The 27,820-nt window shown below is 38.5% G+C and overlaps 1 protein-coding gene across 1 annotated transcript in view; it reads right to left on the bottom strand.

Moving 5' to 3' along the window:
- The window catches only part of LOC126183871 (importin-13), a 190,990-nt gene that overhangs the window by 45,842 nt on the left and 117,328 nt on the right, over window positions 1-27,820 (bottom strand). The window contains exons 12-14 of the mRNA XM_049926165.1: window positions 20,015-20,218; window positions 9,117-9,254; window positions 5,948-6,173 (exon numbers count right to left, since the gene is read on the bottom strand). Coding sequence (XP_049782122.1) covers window positions 5,948-6,173; window positions 9,117-9,254; window positions 20,015-20,218 — 568 coding nt within the window. The remainder of the gene's footprint in view (window positions 1-5,947; window positions 6,174-9,116; window positions 9,255-20,014; window positions 20,219-27,820) is intronic.

Here is a 27,820-nt window from a genome sequence, read left to right as displayed (position 1 = left end):
GTTGCACCATCTGTAGTTTGTACGGTTGAAATTTTAAATCAAGATGAAGAATTCTGCAAACACACTCCCAGGACATTGCAACCACTGCTGCTTGCTTACGAATTGAACGCTGTGGGCTCCATAAGACAGACTCACATACATCAATGTTCGCTGGAGAATGCACACTTCTTGGTCATCCTGTTTGTTTCTTCTTGAGGGCAGATCCAGTCTTTCCAAAGTTATTAATCAAACATTTTATTGTGTGTTTCAATGGAACAGCATAATGACATCCTAAATTATAAAAACGTCGAAACTCCCTCTGCACTGCTACTAAACTATCAAAGTTTTTATAACAAAATTTTATGGCTAACGCACGCTTGTTGTCCGTTCCACTGATCCAAGATTACTGAAATGGTGGACTGTTTACTCGTTAACTGTCATGAACCCACAGTGCTGCCACCGCCTATGGCTGCTACTCCTCATTTCAAACATTCCCATTATTCTGTGTCACCCTGCATATCCTGGAAGTAATAAAACAAAAGGTCTTTGTCCAAATGAAGACTTAGAAAAATGCTTCTAGCTGAGTGTGCAAAGTAGATGTGTATATAGTTTTGTATGTGAATGTAGTTTCTACACTACGTAGTAAATCAATGTGATGGACACTTTACTTGTAGTGTGAAACAGTGGATATGTCTTCACTATAACGAACTACAACAGAACATGTGTGCTTTTTACATGTGTATTTGTAAATAATTTGTATGTGTATATAAGTAGTCATGTTTGGTCATTCTATGGTACTACAAGAATCTTTACATAATTGTAAATACTAAGTTAAGGCATACTTTGTGTCATTTAATAAAATTTGTCTTGTATATATGTTGATCAATTACAAGGGTAGAGGACATTTCATTCAGAAAAAAAAAATATGAAACAGAGAATAGAGTGTGTACATGGAGGTAAATGCTGCCTAAATAAATGATTTAAAGACAGTTTGTGCCCTGTAGTGCCCTGTTCTAGTAAATGGACAGAGAATTTTTATTGTTTCAAATAATATAGTACTTTAAGTAAATGAAGTGGTAAAATCATTAGGTGTGCTCTTTACACATCAATCAAACTTGTGTATTTAACCAGTCTGAAAAGATTGAGATGCTGCAGACATGCATATATTGGAAAGTAACTACACAAAGTTCAGGGTAACAAAGGTTGCTTTCCATCTAATAAAGAGAAGATTAATAATTTGATGACTTTATGCAATTCTAAGTTGAGAAGTGTGTTCTAAGTTAGGTTTAGGGTTTTATTCTAAATTGGTTCTTTGTCTAGTTTGTCCATCTATCTCAGTCTTGCTATCAGCTGCTTGTCCCACTGAACATAGTACAATTGATTCCAGTAGAAAAATACCCTGATCGTAGGATAGTTTGTTATCACATGGGATTTGCAATGGCAGCCAACCAAAATGTTTTACTGTGAGGATGCAGTATATTTATTAGATTTGTATCTGCATACTGACAATACGAAAATTCATATGTTAGTTTGTCTAGCCAGACATGTGTGAACTGATATTACAGTGTTGTTATCACATGGGATTTGCAATGGCAGCCAACCAAAATGTTTTACTGTGAGGATGCAGTATATTTATTAGATTTGTATCTGCATACTGACAATATGAAAATTCATATGTTAGTTTGTCTAGCCAGACATGTGTGAACTGATATTACAGTGTGAGTAAAGACTCACAAACTGCAGATACATATGCACAAATAAACTGGGAATATCACTAACTTTTGAGCAAGAATTTCGATGGTGAAGGTGTGTGTGTGTGTGTGTGTGTGTGTGTGTGTGTGTGTGTGTGTGTCAGAAACACTGCCATTCATAGACACGAATCCCAATGTGTCACAAAGAGATGCGACAATTAGACTTGCCTGCCGACATTACTTGTTAGGAACAAGATTGTGTGCATTAAGCATCTTAAAATGATCTGGAAGACATTATCAAAACTGCAATTAACTGACTACGCAGATGCTATGTGAGTGCGTTTACAGCTATTAAAGACAGTGATATGCTACTGTAGTATTAGGAAGTGTTATGAGTCACAAGGTGATGAACAGCGAACCGATTCAGCCATAAGGCAGACTGTGCTATGACTATTCAGTGAAGTAACCCAGGGCACAGTACAAAAAGCCAACCTGACAAGCAGCAAACGTCACATCGACAAAAGTCAGTGCTGTAAAATGTAAGAAGTCAAACAGATTGTAATTCAGACTGTAAGAATTCTCTGAACACGACTCCGTAAAAAAAAAAAAAAAAAAAAAAATTATAAAAAAAAAATCACCTTCAGTATGTCATGCAATAAAGTTCAAATTTATGGATACCCAACATTGAGATGTACATAAAGAAAACTGTCAAACAAAAATGTAGCCAATATTGATCCTACACCCACACTCCTCTATCAAACAGAGATAACTGAAGCTCCATCTGAAAGAAAAGATAGAACAGAACTTAGTCATTCCAAAGAATAAAGAAAATGATAAAAAACCAATTACCAATGCAGCAAGTAAAATCAGACTTGTGAGAGCCTTGTTTACTTGGTAAATAAAGTGTATCACAATTAGGGGCACGGTAATATATATTGTATCATGCTTGTGTAATTCAAGATATTTGTTATCTTTGTCAGCGATCACATACAATTCCATAGGTGCAGGACACGCACGATTTAAAATCTCTGTTATCTGTCGATCGATAAGTATTGTAAAACCATTTCAGGGTCATATTTAATTCCCATTTTTTCTTGTTCCTTCCCTTGGCTTATAGAATCAAAAGTATACAAAATTTATCCTATGAACAAATGCCATTACTGATTGAAAGATATAAGTATGTGGTAATCATTTAAACTGATCGCTATGTTAATGAAATCCATACGTTATTCAAAAGAATTTTGAAGTCGAGGGGAAAGATAATATTACTGAGATAATTATGGTGTGTGGTGTATTCATGTTTCTATCTGGAAGCTAATTAACTAAGAAGGCATACATTCACTTTCATTACAGTGATAATTCAAACTTGCACCTTCTCGATAACCTCGGATATTACTTTTTGCAGTAGTTTGCAATGAAATTATTGTAGTTTCTGTCATGTGTTGCCAGATAGGACAAGCTATTATAATGTCCATTATTTTTATTTGCTGATACATTGCCACATTGTTAAATTTTGCAGACTCTCAAGAGTAATGTAAATATAAACAATAACTACAGGTTCATATTTAGAATATGAAATTAAAAGAGTATAAAGTCAACTGTTAATAGCCACAGAAAATGAATACAAAGGTACTCCTTTCACACTCGGGTAGTAAATGACAGTAGCACATTGATAGATAACACTTTTTTAGACCAAGGTAAGTTTAAAAACATAAATTCTTGTCCTGTTGAGAATGGTCTTTCTGATCATGGTGCTCAGATAGTTACAGTATATAACATAGCTCCATTCAGTAATTCAAAACTACCCTCCAAAGTTGTGCATTCAATTAATGACTCAACAATTAGAAATTTCAGGGAAAATCTTCAGCAGTTATACTGGGATGAGGTGTACAAGGAACCCGATGCTAATTTAAAATATAACTTATTTCATGATACACTTGTAACAGAATTTGAAAACTGTTTCCCCAAGAAATTAGTTAAATCTAATTATAAGAAACCATGCAAAAAAACCTTCTTACAAAAGGAATAAAAATATCTTGTAACCACAAAAGGGAACTGTATCTAACAACAAGAAAGAGTAATGTCCCAGAAACTGCCAAATATTATAAAAACTACTGTGCTACATTAAGAAAGGTTATTAAAAAGTCCAGAAGCATGTGCATCACGTCTGAGATTAATACCTCTGATAACAAAATCAAAACAATTTGGGATATTATTACAAGGGAGACAGGGCAACCAAGAGTACAGGATGACGGCATTACCATCAAAACAAATGGAAACTTTACAAACAACAAGCTGGAAGTCGAAAACATTTTGAATAATCATTTTTTAAATGTTGTAGAGAAAATAGGATCTAAATGTTCATTAGAAGAAGCAAGGCAGTTAATGGAAGAGGCCTTACCCACACAATTTGATACAATTGCAATTCTACCCACCTCTCTTCCTGAAATTATGAAGATGATAAACTCTCTCACGAATAAAAGCTCACATGGAATTGATGGCATTTCCAGCAGGATAATAAAAGCTTATTCCCAAGAGATAAGTGGGATTCTTAGCCACATATGTAATAGCTCACTGAACCACGGTATTTTCCCAGATAGACTGAAGTATGCCATTGTTAAACCACTGCATAAAAAAGGGGATGCGTCTGATGTCAACAACTACCGCCAAATCTCTCTTGTGACTGCCTTATCCAAAATTCTTGAAAAAGTTATGTATTGTACAGTAGCTTCACACATTTGCAAAAATAAAGTTTTAACAAAATGTCAGTTTGGTTTCCACAAAGGTTTTTCAGTGGAAAATGCTATATATACATTCACTAATGAAATATTAAATGCTCTGAGTAACCAGAAGTCACCCATTGGGATTTTTTGTGATCTCTCAAAGGCTTTTGATTGTGTAAATCATGGAATACTTCTAGATAAGCTCAAGTACTGTGGTATGAATGGGACAGCGCTCAAATGGTTTAAATCATACCTAACTGGAAGAGTGCAGAAAGTTGAAATAAGCAGTTCACATAATACGCAAAAAACTGGTGATTTCTCAAACTGGGCAACAATCAAGAATGGGATGTTGCAAGGTTCAGTCTTGGGTCCTCTGCTGTTCTAAATATATATTAATGACTTGTCATTCTATATTCACGAAGATGCAAAGCTGGTACTTTTTGCCTATGATACAAGTATAGCTATCACACTCACCAGACAAGAATTAACTGAAGAACAAGAATTAACTGGGGAAATTGTAAATGATGTTTTTCAGAAAATCATCAAGTGGTTCTCTGCAAATGCGCTCTCATTAAACTTTGACAAAACACAGTATATACATTACCACACAGTAAATGGAATGACACCATTAATAAATATAGACTTCGATCAGAAATCGGTAGCTAAGGTAGAATATTCAAAATTTCTAGGTGTATGCATTGATGAGGGGTTGAACTGGGAAAAACACACTGAAGATCTGCTGAAACATTTGAATTCAGCTACTTATGCTAATAGGGTAATTGCAAATTTTGCCGATATACATCTCAGTAAATTAGCTTACCACGCCTATTTTCATTCTCTGCTTTCGTATGGCATGATATTCTGGGGTAACTCATCATTGAGTAAAAGAGTGTTCATTGCACAAAAGCGTGTAATATATCTTCACTACGCGAAGTTAAATCTAACTTTGGCTCAGAAGGGGGTAAATTATGCTGCCACAAAAGTCTTTGGTCACTTACCTAATAGCATTGAAAGTCTGACAGATAGTCATACAGCATTTAAAAGTAAATTAAAATAATTTCTGAATGGCAACTCCTTCTACTCATTAGGTGAATTGTTGGATATAGTAAATGGGTAATTCCACCCCCAAAAAAGAATGTCGTGTAATATTTTGTGTAATGTAATATCTTGTAGAGACACTTTTTATTAACCTGACACGTTCCACATCATTACGAAGTGTATTAATGATCTATGGAACAAGTACTACTTTAATCTAGTCTAATCAACTACAATAACAAATACAGAGAATCGCTCAAAGCAGGGTGAGGAACTAGAAAAATGCTGGAGACATAAAACTGCAGTGCTCGCACAGTGTGCAATAAAGCTTCTCCTTGCCAACACGGTATACCATCTTCCACATCTTCAGTCCAACCACTCATTTATTTGATAAAATTTAAATAGCTGATTTTAGTCCTCACACCATACAACTATGATAATTAAATTAAGTTTTCCTCAGAATAAATCAGACAACGGTGCACTCTGCATACTATGATATATTAACTATAAAAAATTTACCACTCCTGAAGAACCCCTTCACTTCCTCGACATCCATCATAAGGAACAGCTTAGGAATTTTCTTTATAAGTTGTGACAGAAGGTTAAAAAATGATTCTATCACATCACAATGTTCTGATGTGGATGGAGAAGAAAAGCAGAAAGTCATTGATATCCTGCAAATGTCTGTGACAAGTGAATGAATCATCTGTGTATGTTCTGTATCTCTGCCAAACAGGATCACAATCTGTAAAACAAAAGAATTACACAACTATCATATATTTGATGCTTAACATTATCAACAAGCAAACACTTCAACTGTTCACCTGATAAGCTTAATAGTACCGGTATAATACATCAACAGCTGCACAGATACATCTCACAGCATGAAGTGATCAGTTTCTATAGACAAAGCAATCAATAGTTGACGGAATACAAACCTCTCAAGGGGACCAACACACTGTTAAAATGTGCAATGCAAGAAGGACTGCAGATTAGTACTTAGTTTCTCATCAATGATGAGTTCTGCTATTAACTACAAGTCCTTCTTTTCCAAAAGAAAAGACCCCAACATCGGCATTAATTTACTGTACAGAAACCATGGAAAACCTAATCCAGGATAACAGGATAGGGATTTGAGCCCTGTTCCTTCTGATCACGTGTCCAGTGGCTCAATTACTGAGCCCCAATGATTGGTACAAAATGGAACATTAGCTGGACTGATACTATAAAAAATTAAGAAGGAAAAAAATCACTTCACACAGTCTGGACCACATCTCTCTTGACATGTTGCTGTAACATCAGTGTGAGCCCCCATTGTAACTACCTACTTTATACAATGAAGTGCCACTTGAGGTAACTCTTATTCTATACCAGTTCACAGGCAACCACAATTTATCTTCCTTCATCAGCACGATAATCACTAAATTATCAGTGAGACTGAACTGATACAATTAGCCAATGCTGGTAGCATGCAATATACTGTTGCATGTTTTAGCATAACAGCAGCAGCCTGTCTACTTTGCTATATAGGCGATTTGGACTGTTATTCCAAGACCTACGAATTATAAATTTGCATTTAGGAACTTCCTCTTTCTTCCTGCTTTTTCTGTTCAAGTTACCAAGTTTTAGTGTCAACTACAGTAAAACTTCATTTATACGTTTTTACTTATACATTTTTCTCACTTATACATTTTTATTTTTACTTTTTTTTTATGTCCCAGCAAAATATCCACAGTGTGCGCAAGTTATGATGCAGTGTTTCAGAGTGGGTTGCGGGGAAGTGGATTGGTAAGGCCGATATTGGACTGTAATCAAATCTAGATTTGATCAAAGGAAATGTTCATCTTATGTTTACTGCATGGAGAAATCAACTGCTCAGAGCGCTAGGATCGCTGTCTGACACACGATGTGACGCCCAAATATACATGGTGTGTCGCATATATAATTAAATTGACAGAAATATTCAAGGCAGATGAAGCGCTGTGTAGCTTACGACATCCTGTATACAAGAACAGAATAAAAAGTCAGAGCTATAAAAAAAATTGCGGATACTATTTGCCACTGTGAATATAAAGGAGAAAATCTACAACTTCTGTGGAAATAAAAAATTTTCATGACTGCAGTACGTATTAAATTTATTTGCCTTCACATTTTCCTCCTTCAGTGCATTATAAATAGCTACATACATTTCTGGTATTATTTTCGCCAATGTGGACTGCAGCATTAGAGTGCTACTCCAGTACTGTGAACTAGAGTAGCTAGAAACTGCAGTATTACGGTAAGTCTATCTTTTGCGGATGTAGCATTTCTGTGAACAGTGTTCTGCTTCATAATATGAGGAGCCCCTTTCTTGAGCTAATATTGAAATGTACTCTCATCCATTCCCAAAGGGATTTTCATGTGACTTTACATCCTCGACTTGCAGTGCCCATAGCAAACTGATATGAGGATGATACAGAAGAGCCTCAGCATTCCTCTGTGACATTTAACGATGCAGTAAATATGTCAGATATAACTAAACAATTTGTGATGCACCACAATGTTTCTGAAAAAATGATGACAGAGTTAACCCGTTTTGAGGGTACAGTGTATGCTATTGCCATGTCAAAGAAAAAAAAAAAAAAAAAAAAAAAAAACAAGCAAAAATTACTGACTTTTTTTGCGAAATGACATTTTATTCTGTGTAGAGGTTTACATTTCTCTTTATATCTTTGGTAAGTATGGTACCTAGTAAGCCTATATAACGTTTTGTAGAATGTAACTTTTTATTTACTGGATTTTTAATTTGTGTTTACCAATTAATTTGACAGAATGGTACTATATTTCATATATACATTTTTCACACTTTAATTTTTTTTCTGTAGTCCATTGAAAAACGTATACACAAACTTTTACTGTATTTGTGCTGTGTGTTCCATTTTCATCCCACTCCCAACGAGATTTTCTATAAACATTCACTGCATGTCACTAGACACAGTAACATTAAATGTAAAGTTTAAATATACTTTCACCAATACTTTGTTTTCTAGTTTTCATTGGAAAAAGGGACTAAAAGGACAACACTCTTGAAGACTAAGGTATTTTTAAGAAATGAGACTGACTGACGAATTATCTGAGGAGATTGATGGTCGGGAAACATTATTTTAATAAAGCTTTCCACCTGCAAAAAGTTGTAATCTATCTGGCCCAACACCTCCAAAGGTTTTTTACACTCTGCAAGTTGCATAGGCACTGTAATATTCTCATCAACAAGTTAGGTAGTAATACTCAACAATGATATTATTACACTTAACCTCTTGTGGCCATTATTGGAAATATGCAATGATGTTACAATAAACAAGTACATCAGTGATTATGAAAATGCATTGCACTCTGAATGCTTCCAAGAGACTTGTGCATATACTATCGAGTGATTCAGCTTGCCCTCTCAAAATATCATGATAAAACTCACAACAAGCAGAACAAAGTGCCCTCACTCCTAGGCACAATAATACTGTGGTTGACTAATATACCTCACTGACCTACGAGCCACACGAAACAAACATCCTCATTGGTATCTGACATGGCAATCTAAACATCAGTCCTCAATTAAATACCTTGTCATTGCACTATTCCAAATCCATAAACTAATGTGATGTAGATAAATTAGTATCACAACATAAAATTATTATTTTATCTGTCCACAGACCTGCTGCAACAGTTCAAGAACTGATGGCTGAGGACGAACACGGAAGCTTTTCATAAGCATGTTCACAACAGGTGGTAAAACTATTTCAAATTTCTCGAGCAGTGTTGACACAGCTTGTTTTAGCAGCGTACACATTGCCTGAAACATTACAAATGGAAACAAGTTTACATAAAGCTTTAAAATGTTAAAAAAAAACTTTTACAAACAAAAGTAATCTGTCATACTTAATTGTCAATGCAATCACGAAACAAAAAGCATAGCCGTCCCTCATGAAGCCTACACTCCTTTCTTCAGCCTCTATCAAACCAGTGTCATAACTGCCAACCTTGAGAAGAGACTGTCAGTAATCACATTGCAAATATGGGGGAGGGAGGGAGGGAGGGAGGGAGGGGTGCTCCCCATTTTCAGATTAAAATGAATCCAAATTATCATTTTTAATAAAGTAAACTTCTTCAGTCTCACTGTCTGTCACATTGCCAATGAATGTGAGGCTCCCTCTGCCAAATCCATGTTTACTACACATTGTTGCTTCATACATACACTCATTTCTGCCACATAGAAAGTATCATATTTATTTATTTATTTCACCATCCTGCTGCAGCAGTAACTGGAAATGAGACAACCCCCCCCCCTCCCCCCTCTGCCTCACAGAGTGGCAAATTTATAAATTTTTCTTCTTGTCCACTCCATTTCATTGTGGAACACACAGAAACACAACATGCAAGACTACCAAAATAGTTGTTCACCAACTGAATCCAAAGCATCTGCAATATCTTTAGTGTTGCAAATATTGCCCACGAATATGCTTGAATTTATAGTGGAAATGGTTGTTGTGAGAAATCGGGTAATGAAAATTGTTTGGATTCAGGGTCGAAAATCCCTCCCGGGGGAAACCACCTTATGGTAGGCACCTTCAGTGCTGGGCGGGAGGTTTTGCATGCTCCGATGAAGCCGAGGGCTGTGCCAGCAGTAGCGTAGGTATTGGTAAGGTCACCCAAGCCAGACTGGTCTCGACAGAAGAGACAGACGAAGTGTGTCCCACAACACAGGCAGGAGAGGCTCTATAGGTGTAGGGAAGCCAACACTCATAGAGGAATGAACCCTAAAAAAATCCAGGTCCCCCAAGATGGGGGTTGGGCGTGAGGCTAACAACCTCACCCCAGAAAGAGAGAGCTTGTTATAGAACCAAAGGACAAAGAAAGCCAGATGGATGCAACGGATAAACGGCCTTGGCAACAGAAATGGCACACGAATTGGTATTTAGCGACTGAAATGTGAGAACAATGAACAAGCCTGGGAGACTACAGAACCTGAAAAAGGAAATGAAGAAATACAATATGAAGATGGCGGCAGTACAAGAAGTGAAATGGAAAGGAAGTGGAATATTAACATCTGGGACACACAATGTTTTACAGCTGTGGAAGCAGAGGATATGGGAGCACAGGTTTCCTGGTTGATAATGCTCTAAAGGCTGTCACATTGAACTTTAAGCCTGTTAGTGAAAGAATCTGTGTATTACAAATGAAAGCCCGTTTCTTCAATATATCCTTCATATGTACATATCCACCAACAGAAGATGCAGAGTCAGTTGTAAAAGATGTATTTTATGAGCAACTGAGCAGGAAATAGCAAGGGGGGCAAAGCATGTTAAGGTGATTATGGGGGGCCTCAATGCTCAAGTAGGAAAAGAAATTGCATACAGGAAAACAGCCGGTAAGGAGAGTCTGCATGAAGTTTCTAATGATAATGGTATCAGACTAATTGATTTTTGCCACGAGCAATAACATGATTATTAAAAGCACATGGATGCAAAGTAAGGATATAAGGGAACTTCCTGGCAGATTAAAACTGTGTGCCGGACCGAGACTCGAACTCGGGACCTATGCCTTTCGCGGGCAAGTGCTCTACCAACTGAGCTACCCAAGCATGACTCACACCCCGTTCTCACAGCTTTAATTCTGCCAGTACCTCGTTTCCTACCCTCCAATCTTCACAGAAGCTCTCCTGTGACCCTTGCAGAACTAGCACTCCTGGAAGAAAGGATATTGTGGAGACATGGCTTAGCCACAGTTTCGTATCAGCGCACATTCCGCTATAGAGTGAAAATTTCATTCTAGATATAAGGAAAGTTACATGAAGCTCCCCAGATGGGATCACAAAAAATCAGATTGATCACATACTCATAGATACACGACATGCTTCAGATATATTAGAGGTGGATAGCTGTCATGGTGCAAATGGAGATAGTGATCATTATTTGGTAAGAATCAAATACAGATATAGGATAGCCAATTATACACAGATCAAGAAAGCTATCACACCACGGTTTGTTGACAACAAGTTAAAAAATGATGAAAATACAGTACAACAGTATAAAACTATCTTGACAAATAGACTTAATGAAGCTGAAGAGTGGGCAGGAGAGGATATTGAAGAAAGATGGGAAACGGTTAAAGGAATAATACAAAGACAGCTGAAACTGTACTGGGCAGAAAGAAGCAATCGAGAATCCAGAGCTGGTTTGATGAAGACTGTAGGAGGAATATATAAGAAAGAAATGAGGCAAGAAAAAGAATGCTGCAGAGGAGAACTAGAGGTACTGCAGATGAATACCAGGAGAAGAGAAGGGAAGCAGATAAGGAATGTAGGAGGAAAAAGAGAGAATTTGAAAAACAGTGGATAGATAAGTTAGGAAAGAGAAATACTGCTCAAGAAACAAGGAAATTCTATATGAGGGTTAAAGATATAAGGAAAGGATTCCAACCCACACCAGTTTACTGTAAAGATAAGGAGGGAAATCTGATTGGAGGAAAAGAGCAGATTTTAGACATATGGGAGGAGTATTTTAGTGAAATACTGAATACAGAATCGGAAAATGAAGGTGGGGTAGATGCAAGTATATGGAAGAAGAGGTGGAGCAGGAAGTAAACAGAGATGAAGAGCACCAGGGATCAGTAGCAGAACCCACACTGGAAGAAGTTAAAGTTAGTATCAAGACTCCTAAAAACAATAAAGCTCTGGGAGGAGACAATATTATAGTGGAAATGATAAAATATGGTGAAGAAAAACTAGTGTTTTGCATGAGATTATAGTGGAAATATGAAGGAAAGAAAATATGCCGAAACAGTGGAGTACAGCAATACTCTGCCCTATACATAAGAAAGCTGACTGCGGGAATTATGGAGGAATTGCACTACTCTGTGTAGTATATAAAGTATTAGGAAAAATCATGGCTGGGCAGTTAAGAACACATGCAGAAGAGTATCTAGGAGACTACCAGTGTGGTTTCAGAATTAATAGATCCACTAAAGATCAGATTTTCACTATCAGAAAGATCCTTGAAAAATGTTACGAGTACAACATCGATGTCCACCAGCTGTTCATTGACTTCAAACAAGCTTGTGATAGTATCAAAAGGGATCAACTTTGGAACGCAATGCAAGAGGCAGGAGTCCCTAACAAACTGATAAGATTGGTTCAAATTACTTTGAGAAGAACAGTATGCAAAGTAAAGATCGAGGGCACTTATCAAAGGCATCTGAAGCTAACCAAGGTCTGTGGCAGGGTGATGTGTTCTCCACTATTCTGTTTAATGTTGCCTTGGAGAGTTTAATGTGAAAGATACAATGCAACAACTCTGGCGGAACACTGTTTAATAGAGTGACTCAGGAGATTGCATATGCAGATGATATTGATTTGTTATCCAGGAGGAAACAGGACCTGGAAGAAAAGCTTGAAAAAGTAGAAAGATATGGTGCGGAGATGGGGCTGACCATTAATCAATCAAAGACCAAGTATACATTAACATCTAGGAAAAGATATAGTGAAGGAGAAAGAGGCACGACAGAAAAGAATACGAACGCTGTGAGAGCTTTAAATATCTTGGGTAACTGGTAACTGAGAATAATGATGTGAGAGAAGAAATACATGCAAGGATTGCAGCTGGTAACAGGAGCTACTTTCCACTGGTTAAAGTATTTAAAGCAAGGAGCCTTAGTAGGAATCTGAAGCTGATGGTGTATCGTACAGTAGTTAGACCTGTGGTGATGTATGGTTCAGAGACCTGGACTACGACGTAAAACAATGAGGAGTTGATGCTGAAATGGGAAAGGAAGATACTTGGGAAAATCTATGGGGCAGTGAATGATAGGGATTTTTGGAAAATCAGAAATAATATGGAATCAGAGAGTTGTGCAACAAACCAGATATCGTAACTGAAATAAAGACTAACAGACTACATTGGTTGGGACATGTAGAAAAAATGGTGGAGAACAGCACAGTCAACAAAGTTTTCAAAGGAAAACCCAGTGGACATTGTATAAGGGGCAGACCAAGGACCAGATGGCTAGACAAAGTGGAAGAGGACTTGAGAAGGATGGAAGTGAGAAGATGGAGAGCCAAGGCAGCCAGCAGAGAGAAGTGGGTGGAGGTTGTCTGGGAGGCCAAGCCCTACAAGGGCTGTAGTGCCAAAAAGCTTGGTGGCAAATTTAATCTTGGGACAAACATCATTCATGTGATCTTCCAATAGCCATCTCACCATGAGGCCAGACATATGCAGAAAGTATCACCAATGCACCAAAAGAAAACGAGATGGGCAATGTGCTACAGAGCTCAGAACTTGTTCCTCAAAATGCAATGAAACTGACTGTGTGGATCCTATCACCATACATCATTCTGTACCATTTATTGCAGTACAGAAAATACGTTGTCCAAACCACATAAAACATGACAATCCCCAATGTAATTTCAGTGTGATAAATACTTTGTCACCTTTCTTGGTATAGGCAACGACCTTGCCACAGTGGAGACACCGGTTCCCATGAGATCACTGAAGTTAAGCAAAATCGGGCTTGCCGGGCACTTGGATGGGTGACCATCCAGCTGCCATGCGCTGTTGCCATTTTTCAGGGTGCACTCAACCTTGTGATGCCAATTGAGGAGCTACTCAATCGTATAGTAGCGGCTTCAGTCAAAGAAAACCATCATAACGACCAGGAGTGCAGTGTGCTGACCACACGCCCCTCCCATCCGCATCCACATCCTCAACTGAGGACGACACGGCAGTCGGATGGTCCCGATGGGCCACTTGTGACCTGAAGACGGAGTGCTGCTTTTTTTTCTTGGTATAAGTTAAAAAAAATCCCCGTCACAGCTTTATGAAAAAGTGAGTCATGGGAAGTAACGTACAGTCATTCCTTCAGATACAAAACTTCTATGTTTAATTACTTTAGCCAACCAATACTTGGCAATAGCATTTAATATTTCCAATTTCCAGAAATTGGTTGTCTTCAGTAATTGTAATGACTATTCCAGAATTAAAAATGAAGAAATGCAGTTAACACTATTAATTTATTCTATTAAAGGGACGAGTACCTTCTCCCAGATATTCTGACTGCATATTAAAAGTCTCCTGTAACTAATCAACAGCACATAATTCCAGTATTTTGTTCTGTTTAGAATTGTTCTGAAATATACATTACTCTCAGTGAAATGATGGTACAGTTTTATAAGAGGCCACTGATATTTTAAACTCAAACTACACTCCTGGAAATTGAAATAAGAAAACCGTGAATTCATTGTCCCAGGAAGGGGAAACTTTATTGACACATTCCTGGGGTCAGATACATCACATGATCACACCGACAGAACCACAGGCACATAGACACAGGCAACAGAGCATGCACAATGTCGGCACTAGTACAGTGTATATCCACCTTTCGCAGCAATGCAGGCTGCTATTCTCCCATGGAGACGATCGTAGAGATGCTGGATGTAGTCCTGTGGAACGGCTTGCCATGCCATTTCCACCTGGCGCCTCAGTTGGACCAGCGTTCGTGCTGGACGTGCAGACCGCGTGAGACGACGCTTCATCCAGTCCCAAACATGCTCAATGGGGGACAGATCCGGAGATCTTGCTGGCCAGGGTAGTTGACTTACACCTTCTAGAGCACGTTGGGTGGCACGGGATACATGCCTGTTGGAACAGCAAGTTCCCTTGCCGGTCTAGGAATGCTAGAACGATGGGTTCGATGACGGTTTGGATGTACCGTGCACTATTCAGTGTCCCCTCGACGATCACCAGTGGTGTACGGCCAGTGTAGGAGATCGCTCCCCACACCATGATGCCGGGTGTTGGCCCTGTGTGCCTCAGTCGTATGCAGTCCTGATTGTGGCGCTCACCTGCACGGCGCCAAACACGCATACGACCATCATTGGCACCAAGGCAGAAGCGACTCTCATCGCTGAAGACGACACGTCTCCATTCGTCCCTCCATTCACGCCTGTCGCGACACCACTGGAGGCGGGCTGCACGATGTTGGGGCGTGAGCGGAAGACGGCCTAACGGTGTGCGGGACCGTAGCCCAGCTTCATGGAGACGGTTGCGAATGGTCCTCGCCGATACCCCAGGAGCAACACTGTCCCTAATTTGCTGGGAAGTGGCGGTGCGGTCCCCTACGGCACTGCGTAGGATCCTATGGTCTTGGCGTGCATCCGTGCGTCGCTGCGGTCCGGTCCCAGGTTGACGGGCATGTGCACCTTCCGCCGACCACTGGCGACAACATCGATGTACTGTGGAGACCTCACGCCCCACGTGTTGAGCAATTCGGCGGTACGTCCACCTGGCCTCCCGCATGCCCACTATACGCCCTCGCTCAAAGTCCGTCAACTGCACATACGGTTCACGTCCATGCTGTCGCGGCATGCTACCAGTGTTAAAGACTGCGATGGAGCTCTGTATGCCACGGCAAACTGGCTGACACTGACGGCGGCGGTGCACAAATGCTGCGCAGCTAGCGCCATTCGACGGCCAACACCGCGGTTCCTGGTGTGTCCGCTGTGCCGTGCGTGTGATCATTGCTTGTAAGCCTTCTCGCAGTGTCCGGAGCAAGTATGGTGGGTCTCACACACCGGTGTCAATGTGTTCTTTTTTCCATTTCCAGTAGTGTATATGTTGGTAACTCCTGTAATGAGTGATACTAGGAAGTTATGATGGCAGAACAGCTGATTTGTATAGGCAATGATGTAACAATATGTTTTCATTTTGATTGTGGCAGAAATATTAAATATTTAATCTAAAAACAACTTGAACAGGCTAGGTTCTGGATGGCAATCAAACTGAATTTTCACAGAAAAACACTTCATTTGCTGAGACAAACTTACATGTGCATGTAATAAATTATTTAATGCTGAGTTTTCATTTTCTGCTTTTGCCACATCACAGCATTTATGCTCTGCAGGACTCTAGATGCAAATACACAGATAATAATGGAAAGTGAATCAATCAGCTTCCAAGCTAACATATACCTCCAGCTACACCACAGATCAGTCTGCAAGCTAAACCAAGATTTTACATTCACTGGGTTACCAGCTCGCAACCAAACTGCCATCTTTCAACCTAAGATGGACCTCATAATTAACAACAACAACACAGAAATTCCTGTAAGCAGCAAAAGCAGGAAATGAATTAAGGGTCCTCCATCCAATGTGAGTACAATAATTTACATTATTTTGTCACCACAACCAAGATTTGTCTTTCAGATGAAATCATTAATAACATTTCAATATGAAAGGTGCAAATGTACTATTTATATGTACATATAACAATAACAGAACCATCAATATGCAACAAAAGTACAATGGGAAGAACATGCCATCCCCAAAATGCAATTTACTTATATGTTAGCACCATTAAGAAGTGTCTGGTTACCAACTGTTCACTCACTACAACATACCATCTTGAACAGTTAGTTCTACAGCCCACGTCCAGTGGAAATACTTTAATCTATTAGCTACAAACAGGCCTGACCTTATCAACAGTAGCGGTATAGAGACAAGCATCAACAATCACAATATCATGGTAGTCATGGTTAATAAATTCATTAAGAAGGCTAGAAGAGTATTTATGCTTTAAAGAGTATATAAACAGTTGTTAGTATCCCACATAGACAATGAATGGACACTATTTAGCTTCAATATAATGGATATAGAGGAATTATGGACAAAGTTTAAACTGGCTGTAATCACACTCTGAAAAGGATGTGCCCAGTAAATGGATTAAGGATGGAAAAAAAAACCATCATGGTTTAATAACAAAATGCGAAAAATGCTAAGAAAACAGAGACTGTTGCATTCTCAGGTCAAAAAAAAGAACGTGGAAATGTTAACAGGCATAAGTTAGTAGAAATTTGTACGTCTATAAAAAGATCACTGCTCAAAGCATATAACAGCTTGCGCCATCTTACCCTAAGAAAGATCTCGCTGAAAACTGGAGAACATTTTGGCCATGCATAAAATCACACAGCGGGTCAAAGGCTTCTATCCAGTCACTCATCAATCAGTCTGGTGTGGCAACAGAACACAGCCAAAGCAAAGCTTAAGTTTTCAGTTTCGCATTTAAGAAATCATTCATGGAGGAGGATTGTACAAACATAGTGTCATTCAACCACTGGATAGACCTATCATTGAGAGAAACTGAAGGAGTTGAAAACAATTAAGTCACCAGATCCAGTTGGAATCCTGATTTGACTTTACAAAGAGTACTGTGTGCCATAGGCCGCTTACTTAGTTTCCGTTTACCATGAATCTATCACCCAGTACAGAGTCCAAAGTGACTGGAGAAAGGGCAGGTGACTCCTTTATTTAACAAGGATAAAAGAACGGACCCACAAAAATACACACCAATATTCTTAATATTGGTTTGTTGCAAAATTCTTGAACATATTCTAAGTTCGAATATAATAAATTTCCTTGAGACAAAGAAGCTTCTGTCCACAAATCAGCAAGGATTTAGAAAGCATCATTCATGCAAAACTCATCTTGCCCTTTTAATACAATATCCAGCTAAACCATGGATGAAGGGCAACTGGCAGATTCAGTACTGCTAGATTTCTGGAAAGTGTGTGACCTGGTGCCCCACTGCAGACAGATAACGGAGGTCCAAATACATGGAATAGGTTCTCAGGTGGCTCAAAGACTTCTTACGGAATAGAATCCGCTATGTTGTTCTTGATGATGTGTGTTCCAGTTTACTGGGAGAATTTTGGGAAAGTGTAAAGGAGACTGCATACAGAACACCTGTGCAACCCATTTCTGTAAGTTCTGCTCAAGTGTCTGGATCCCCATCAGGTCAAATTAAAGGAAGACATCAAAGAAATTCGGAGGCATACTGCTAGATTTGTTATCAGTAGGTTCAATGGGAAAGCTTTGTGAACTCAAATGCAAATCCTGGAGGGAAGATAGTGTTCTTTTCATGAAACACTACTGAGGAAATTTAAAGAACTCGCATTTGAAGCTGATTACAGAATGAGTCTACTGTCGCCAACATACGTTTTGCGTAAGGACTGTGAAAACAAGATCAGAGAAATTATGGCTCATATAAAAGGCACATAGACTATCATTTCTCCCTTGTTCCAGGTACTAAAAGCTAATTTCAAACTCATCTCTGCATGCTTTACATTCTTTACTACCCTGGCGTCTGTATCCCAGATGTACCACATTCCTAACCTATCGAGGAGTACACTACAGAATTCCTGAATATGGTTCAACTCAAACAATTCGTAGCCTCAGTATCAACATTACTGAGGTTGCAAAGCTTCAGGTTTAGACCTATATGGCTGCAAAATAGAAGACTTTGAGAAAATCTGTGTATGAGCAAAATTTTGTCCCATCAGACAGTGCTGGGAGAAACCAAAGGTGTGAATGAAATTTACACACTTCTTGTGTCAATGCAAGCAGAGATTTGCAGCAGGTTGCACTTTAGTACTAGCAAAACCATTCCCACATCTGTTATGACTCACAGAGTAATTGTACTGAAAGTAATTCTTCCCTCTTTCTATTACAGCAAAACTTCTGACCATTCTAATTGTCTAACAGTAAAAGTCAAGAGACTAATAAATCTCATTCCTCGTGAACCAGTCAGGCTCTTACTGAAGAGGAAAAAAACTACTAAAATAGAAATGTCAGATTGGTTCAACTGGCTCTCCAGATATTTTCAGGGCTTTACAGCTGATTGTTGCATTTGAGAATATCACCAATTTTTGTTTTCATATCATCCTCTGAACAACTTAATTTAACAACAGCTCTTCATTAGAGTACATTGACTCAATCTGATCATGAGGAAGACACATATCTTGACAACCAATCTCATCCGTCAAATCCATTTTACTCCTCAGATGTAATATGTATGACACCACAGTATAGAAATGAATTATTATTTCAGTCTTCACTGTGATGTGTACTGTTTGCCTTTGTCAGCATTAGCTAAGGAAATTTCTATAGAAAGTAACTTGAAACAAGACGACCTGGGTGTACAATCCAGTTCTGACACCTATTAGACCTTTCAATCTTACCCCTATCAATAAGATGGATCGCCAAAAGTAAGTGATACATCACAGGTATAAAAAATACTTGCTCCACCACAGGAAACTAAGACTGTAAACATAAAAAAAATCTCAAGAATAAACTTGATATTTTCACCAGGAATTTATATGGTACTAGCACCTTAAAAAGTGAAACATTAACTCTCCTTTGAAAATTTTTTCAGAGGTGTTCTACCCTATTTCATTTATTGTTTCCTTCAACTGAAACTGCAACTGTAAAATTTCTTGATATTTTGAGAAGGCATGTGATATTTGGCTAACTTTCATCAGCAGTCACTTTTCCTCACTTTTGAAGAACAGAATCTTACACCCAGAAAGTAAAAGTAAATGTTGATTGTCACTAAAATTCTGCTACAATCTACACGGTCGATGGTTCGAAAATGTTAGAAGCAAAGCTTGAAGGTCTCAATGATAATCATGTAATACTAAAACAATCCAATAAAGTTAATAAGAAAGTTAAAATTAGCTAATTACCTAAAGTAAAAACACACACACAATTACACATATATTATACTTCACCTTCATAATTTCTTCATCAGTACACCATTTACATGTTATAGTTTCCAAAACTGGAAAAACTTTCTCCAAAATGAGAAGAACAGGCTGAGGATCATCAGACTTTAGAGCTCCTCCTCTCACAGCACTGGTGTCTAGAGTTGCAAAAATTGTGCTCATCATCTTAAGTCTCAGCAAGATGTCACTATAGGTCTGCATTCCTTTATCCTGAAAAGCAAGATAAATATAATTTTTCTGGTGATTCTTTTTTAGGGATTATATTCACAGAGACAACACTGAAACCACAGAAATCTTAAAATCATTAATTCAAAAAACTGTGGTGAAATACACAATAAGCACACAAATCTATTAGAAATGTACTGCCGTCTCCTTGTAAGTCGGTTTAGACTTGCCCACATATGCTCTGTAGCCAAGAGCTCACGTTCCTCCTATCGGCTTTGCTGTAAATATTGAGCATCGAGCCAAGATGACATGTAATGCAGTTGTGCATAGTAATAAAATGGAAATAAGTTACAGTCCTGCTGTGAAAAACCAACTTCGTAGAAACTGAAACAGCGAAATTGTGAAGCTAAACAAACATGTTTTAAATTTACAGATAATTATGGATGTTCTAAGGCACGATATTCGGTATATAAAAAATGAAAATTCTGAGTTACAGAAGAAAGGTCATGTTCTAAATAATAAAAAAAGCTCATTTCAAAATGGAAGGCAAAAGAGTTATCAAAAGCAGAAAGGAAGTGCCAAACAGTTTTCAAACTATGCAAATGAAAAAATGTTTGTGGATAAAAACAGGTACAGTGTATTGTCAACAAGTTGTACCAATTCTGAGTGCAAGATGGATGATGAACTTTATAAACAGTTTGTGGATAGAAAACAAGAAGGGTGATGAACTTTGTAAACAGCTTGTGTATAGAAAAACAAATTAGTCTCCTAATACAAAAGAAGAGTACAATAGCAATCAATCTCCACTGACAAAGGGCAGTAAATTTGTAGAATAGATTGGAGAATAGTCAATTACCAACATTGATAAATCATGCATAAATGTGTGAAAGTAACCAGTACACTCAAAAATCAAGACTGAAGTGCAACATACTTTTGCTTGCTGATAACCCCACATGAAATTTAACTAATACCTACACAATACAAACAATAACATACAATTCAAGAGTGTGATGAAGCCAGGACTGGGAACAAAAAACATTGCATGAAATGTAGATCTGGAAGGTATAATGTCGCACAGACGGTGAGTTTATTGTCAAGTGTAACAGATGCAAATGATATGGTACATGGTAAAAGCTGGCATCTGTACTGAAAGTTTGAAAAATTTTCTATAAAACACTATTGTTGCTACCATTCCATATCACTTTTGATCTGGAATGCAACTTGTCTGATAACAGATATATTAGAAAAACAGATACAAGAATTAAATTACTATGCCCTGGTTATGAAAACTGTTTAATTCTAGACATAGGTAATTCAGATTAAAGCTTTCACACTACACGCAGATTACATCTTAACTATTAGGCTATGCATTTTAGTATGAAAAATTATGCAAAATAATTACAGGCTAATCTATGAAAACAACTTATTTGCCACTGAGCTTTAAGTCTCTTTTTAGAGTAAAAAAAGGCCTTCAGCATACACACAAGAAGCCAAAATATCCACTGGCCATACCAAAGAAGAAAAAAATGCAAAATAATGTACCAGAATATTCAATACATTACTAATAAAACAAAATCAGTCAATGAATTTCTAGGAGAGGGTACAGCACACTTCTATATTAAGAATGAACTTGTGGGCGAAATTGAAGAATCTTAGTTTTAAGTTAAAAAATTTTTAAAATTGTGAGTGTGTATTGTAGATAAATACACAAGGGTGGTAGAGTAGGTATTTACATTTGAAATAATGTTTAGTGCGAAAAAATTGGTTGTGTTGATCAACTTACTGCAAAGATGGCCGTTTACTATGGAGATGGCATTTTAATCAGCAATACTTAAAATAAAGCTAGGCAAAAACACTTTAATAATTGTTGGCCTGTGTACATCACCAAACAGCAATGTATGAATTCTTGTCATTTACAACAACTCATCTGTGAAGGGGGCAGGATGTGAACACACTCTCTAAGCTATAATGTAAATTACCTTAGGTATCCTGACTTTTTACAGTGCTACAGTGATATCCATATAAGTTCACTGGCAACCAGACTAACATCTGACTCAAAGACTTCCACTGACTACATTGTTATGAATTTAAATAGGGAAGGAGGAGGAGATTAGTGTTTAACATCCTGTCGACAATGAGGTCATTAGAGATGGTGTACAAGTTTGGATTAGGGAAGGATGGAGAGGAAAATCAGCTATGCCCTTTCAAAGGAACCATCCTGCCATTTGCATGAAGCGATTTAGGTAAATCGCGGAAAACCTCTATCAGGATGGCCGGGCAGGGGTTTGAAGCATCGTCCTCCCAAATGTGAGTCCAGTACGCTAACCACTGCACCACCTTATTCGGTAAATACAGAAGAATTAATAGTGTTCATTATCTGAAACTAACTCCCCCCCCCCCCCCCCCTCTCTCTCTCTCTCTCTCTCTCTCTCTCTCTCTCTCTCTCTCTCCGACCATAAAGCTCGATCCACAGAGATTAATACAGACCACAAAATAGTACCGCATAGTGAATTAATCACTTCTAAAAGAAAAAGACGATAATAAACTTACGGAATACTTTTCACACATCGACTGTCAGCAGATACATACAAATCAAATGATACTACTGAAAAGTGAGGCGATTTCTAAGAAATATTTAACCAATTATAATTGGGCATGTACAATGATAAAAACAATAAAGAAACCAGAGTACACACATAAACTTAAAATCCATCCAGAAATTCACAAATGAAGGAAAATTGAAGACAGAAAGTAAAAAACCTCTTTAATGAACCTCCAAATTGGAAAGCTCTAAGATATTTAGGGAGTCATGGAATGTATAGCGGAAAAGACAGATTAGAGGCCATAGGAGGAGAATTTTCATTGCAGCTGACAAAAATATTGTCTCTATTGAAGTCAAGAAGAGTGTGACAGCAGAACCATACATCTGGTCATGTATAAAAGGTGTAGGTGAAACTCAGTTAATTGTTAGATGTTTTTACTAGCCACCCGATTCCACTGTGACAGTTCTAGAGTCATTCAAAGAAAGGCTAGAGTCAAAAGTGCATAAATATCTAAATAGCACATAAATATCCAGATCATGCAATACTAGTTGGAGACAACTTTAAGCTGCCAAGTATAGACTGGGACTGGGATGCCTATGGATTCCAGTCATGTTAAATACTTTTGAACATGTTTTCTGAAAATTATCTTAAGCAGCTAGCTCTGAAGCCCACACACAATGGAAGTATCTTAGACATTCTAGCCCCAAATAGGCCAGACCTTATTGACAATGTCAGTATATAAATGGGGATTAGTGATCGTGATGTCATTATAGGAACTATGATTATAAAAGTTAGTAAATCAGTCAAGAAGGTTAGAAGAGTGTTTCTGCTAGATAGGGTAGATAATCAGTTATTAATATCTTATTTAGACAGTGAATTGGCATCACCATTTCATCATCATTGACGACAGCAAGTCGCCGATGTGGCATCAACTAAAAAGAACTTGTGATACAGCGGCTGAACTGCCCCGCATGGGGCCTCCCGGCCAACAATGCCATATGATCATTTCATTTCATTCCATTTACTTAGTTCCAGTAAGATGGATGCAGAGGAATTATAGGCAAAGTTTAAGCAGATTTTAAATTGTGGTCTGGAGAGTTATGTCCCTAGTAATTGGATAAAGGATGTAAAAGACCCACCACAGTACAATAACGAAATTCGGGGGATGCTGAGAAAACAGAGGCTTGCACTCTAGGTAAACAGAGACTGCTGCACTCTAGGTTCAAACAGGGATGCACAAATGATGACTAACAAACGTTAGTAGACATTCGTGCTTCTGTTAAAAGATCTGTGCGCGAAGCATACAACTACCAATGTCACACCTTAGCAAAAGATCTGGCAGAAACCCCAAGAAAATTCTGGTCATACCTAAAATCGCTATGCAAGTCTAAGGGCTTCATTCAGTCCACTGTTGACCAGTCTAGTGGAGCAGTTGAAGATAGCAAAACAAAAGTGAAACCTTTTACATTTCACATTCTAGAAATCATTTACACAGCAGAACCATACAAACATACCATCATTTGACCATCGGGCAGATTCCCATAGGGACGACATAGAAATAAGCATCCCTGGTGTAGAGTAACAACTGCAAGATCTGAAAACAAATAAATCATCAAGTACGGATGGAATCCCAGTTCATTTTTTTGAAAGTTACCCTAAGAACAATGGCTCCTTGCTTAGCTTCCATTTAGCATGAATCTCTCGCCCAGCAGAAGTCTCGAGGGACTGAAAAAAAGTGCAGGCGACTCCAGTATATAAGAAAGTTAAAAGAACAGAGCAGCAAAATTACAGACTGATATCCCTAACTTCTGTTCACTGTAAAATCCTTGAACATATCCTCAGTTTCAATATAATAAATGTTCTTGGGACTAAGAAGCTTATGTCCACAAATCAGCATGGTTTTAGAAAGCACCGCTCATTTGAAACTCAGGTTTCCCTTTTTCCACACGATATACTGAGAATTATTGAAGAAGGGCAACAATCAGATTCCATATCTCTACATTTCCAGAAAGCATTTGACACAGTACCTCACTGCAGGTTGTTATGAAGGTATGAGCTCATTAACAGATATGTGAGTGGCTCGAAGACTTCTTAAATAATAGAACCCAGTATGTCGTCCTCAATGGTGAGTGTTCATCCGAGACAGGGGTACCATCAGGCGTGCCAAAGGGTAAGTGTGATAGGACCATTGCTGTTCTCTATATACATAAATGATTTGGCTAACAGTGTGGGCAGCAATCTGCAGTTGTTTGTTGATTATGTAGTTTACTAGTGTCCTGTTTGCCACAGTCTTTTGTGAAAGGAGGCTGCTTATAGACTGCTGGTGCAACCTATTCTTGAGTACTGCTCCAGTGTTTAGGATCCTTACCATGTCGGATTGAAGGCAGTGAAGCAATTCAGAGGTGGGCAGCTAGATTTGTTACTGGTAGGTTCGAATAACATGGAAGTGTTATGGAGATGCTTCGGGAAGTCAAATGATAATCCCGCAAGTGAACATGGCATTCGTTTTGGGCAACGCTATTGAGAAAATTTAGAGAACCAGCATTTGAAGCAGACTGCCAAATGATTCTACTGCCGCCAACAAATATTGCGCATATGGACTACAAAGATAAGATATGAGAAATCAGGGCTCATAGGGAACCATATAGACAGCCAATTTTCGTCCCTCTATTTGGAAGTGGAACAGGGAAGGAAATTACTTGTTATGGTACAGGGTACCCTCTGTCATACACCGTACGGTAGCTTGCAGAGTGTCTAAACAGATGTAAATGTATTTTTTTCCCTTACACATGGGTTTTCCTTAGACAGAGGTTTTGCCAGAGTACATGGAAAAAGTGACCCCGAATCATCATTTAAGCATGTTTCGGTGATATACATGCTATTTCATTACAAAATTACCAATATCTTGTGCTACAGATTTAAATGCAATACCCATATAATTATTACACCTCTCATAGAACACACAAATCTGTTTCTTTCTTTCTTTCTTTTTATCAAATGGTTCAAATGGCTCTGAGCACTATGGGACTTAACATCTGCGGTCATCAGTCCCCTAGAACTTAGAACTACTTAAACCTAACTAACCTAAGGACATCACACACATCCATGCCCGAGGCAGGATTCGGACCTGCGACCATAGCAGTCGCGCAGTTCTGGACTGCACGCCTAGAACCGCTAGACCACCGCGGCCGGCTTTCTTTTTATCAAGACAACTTCTTTGCTTTGTCTTTCCAGCATAAAAGCTGTCACTCCAGTTAGTTGCTGTCAGTTAGCATTATCCATTTATGTTAAAAGAGGAAAAGGAATTCCTGATAGTATCAATTTATCCGTTGGACAGCAACAACGATACTTGGTGCAATGATCACCGCCGCCACCTCCTCCTCCTCCTCCTCCTACTTCTTCTTCTTCTTCTTCTTCTTCTTCTTCTTCTTCTTCACTGTCAACATCATTGTCACCTCCAGCCCCTACCTCAGTGTCTTTCAGAAGCATTCCACTCTGTCTCAGGTGGAGAAATGAGGACGTCAGAATCTCAGTGTACAAAGTCCTGGAGTGCCATATTTTCAAAAATATCAGTGTCACTACTACTCCTCCCTTCTTCTGGAACAAAGTTGTCTTCAACAGCAACTCACGTACCACAGTCAGCCTTTGTGCTGAATCCTGGCAGCAACAAGTGTTTTCATAATCTGTAGAAATCTCAGTCTCATTTACTTCCTTTCTCTTGGTCTTGGCACAACAGCTACAATATATGGCATTAACAGAGTGTATTATGTGGAACATATCTCACAAGATAGATTATACGTAACAGGAGGAGGAGTGTTCATTGAGGGTGACCAAGATATTTTCTCTACTGAGGTTGAAATTGAGTGTGGCAGTGAAGTTATCTGGTCCTGTATAACAGGTCTAGGTGAAATCAAGTTAGTTGGGTGGTTAAGACAGTTGTGATGAAATTATTGTTAAACTGTGACCAGTCTCAAGAAAACATAAACATTGAATCACTGTCCAAAAGTGAAACATCTGATAAACATAAACTTCTGGGTATTGTAATGGATAAGCATCTGTAAAAAGATTAGCTATAACATTTGCTTATTAAAATGCCTTACATATATAACCACTCCTCTGGCCCTAAAATAAATCTACTGTGGGTTAATCCACTCATGTTCTCAATATGTGATAGAAATTTGGGGTAGGGAACCGGCAGTCTAGATTTGGGGGGGGGGGGGGGGGGGGTATTCAGGCTGCAGGAGAGAGCAGTTAGAGTAATTGGTAATATATAAGTAAATGTCAATCCTGTAGAGACTATTTCATCCAGTACAATTTACCAACTGTGTACTTTTAGTATGTCCTTAAGACAACTGTGTTTGTAAAAGTGAATGAAGAAGTCAGTGTAATGAATACACACATTCGTCATTGCAATAAACAAAAATTTGGGATTATCATACGATAGCGAGTAATAAATGAGCTATGGATCACAGCCCACTTTCTGCTGGACGACTGATCATGTCAGGAACAACAATATAGTGCCTAGCCATACTATAGGAGTATATAATAATTTGAATAACTTCACAAGAAGACAGCAGTAATTCAACTCAACATCCAGTTCAACAAAAAGGGTTAATGTTACAGTTTACCCCAAACCATGCTACAGTGAGGAGGGGAGGAGGATATTGGCGTTTAACGTCCTGTCGACAACGAGGTCATTAGAGACGGAGCACAAGCTCGGATTAGGGAAGGATGGGGAAGGAAATCGGCCGTGCCCTTTCAAAGGAACCATCCCGGCATTTGCCTGAAACGATTTAGGGAAATCACGGAAAACCTAAATCTGGATGGCCGGACGCGGGATTGAACCGTCGTCCTCCCGAATGCGAGTCCAGTGTGCTAACCACTGCGCCACCTCGCTCGGTATGCTACAGTAAACATTAGGAATTCCTCCTAGATTGCTAGAATAGGCTATTTTCCTACGTTAAAAATTGGTTTGGATTGTTGCTATTCTAATTGATTATAACATTTAAACAACATTTACAGTAAATATTCTCACAAAATATCTGTTATGTTTATGTAACTGAAGCTTAAAAATCATTAAATAATCAAGATCTGGTCACATGAT

This window comes from Schistocerca cancellata, chromosome 4, assembly GCF_023864275.1.
Source record: "Schistocerca cancellata isolate TAMUIC-IGC-003103 chromosome 4, iqSchCanc2.1, whole genome shotgun sequence".
NCBI lineage: Eukaryota > Metazoa > Arthropoda > Insecta > Orthoptera > Acrididae > Schistocerca > Schistocerca cancellata.
This window is presented reverse-complemented; position numbering and strand designations above follow the sequence as displayed.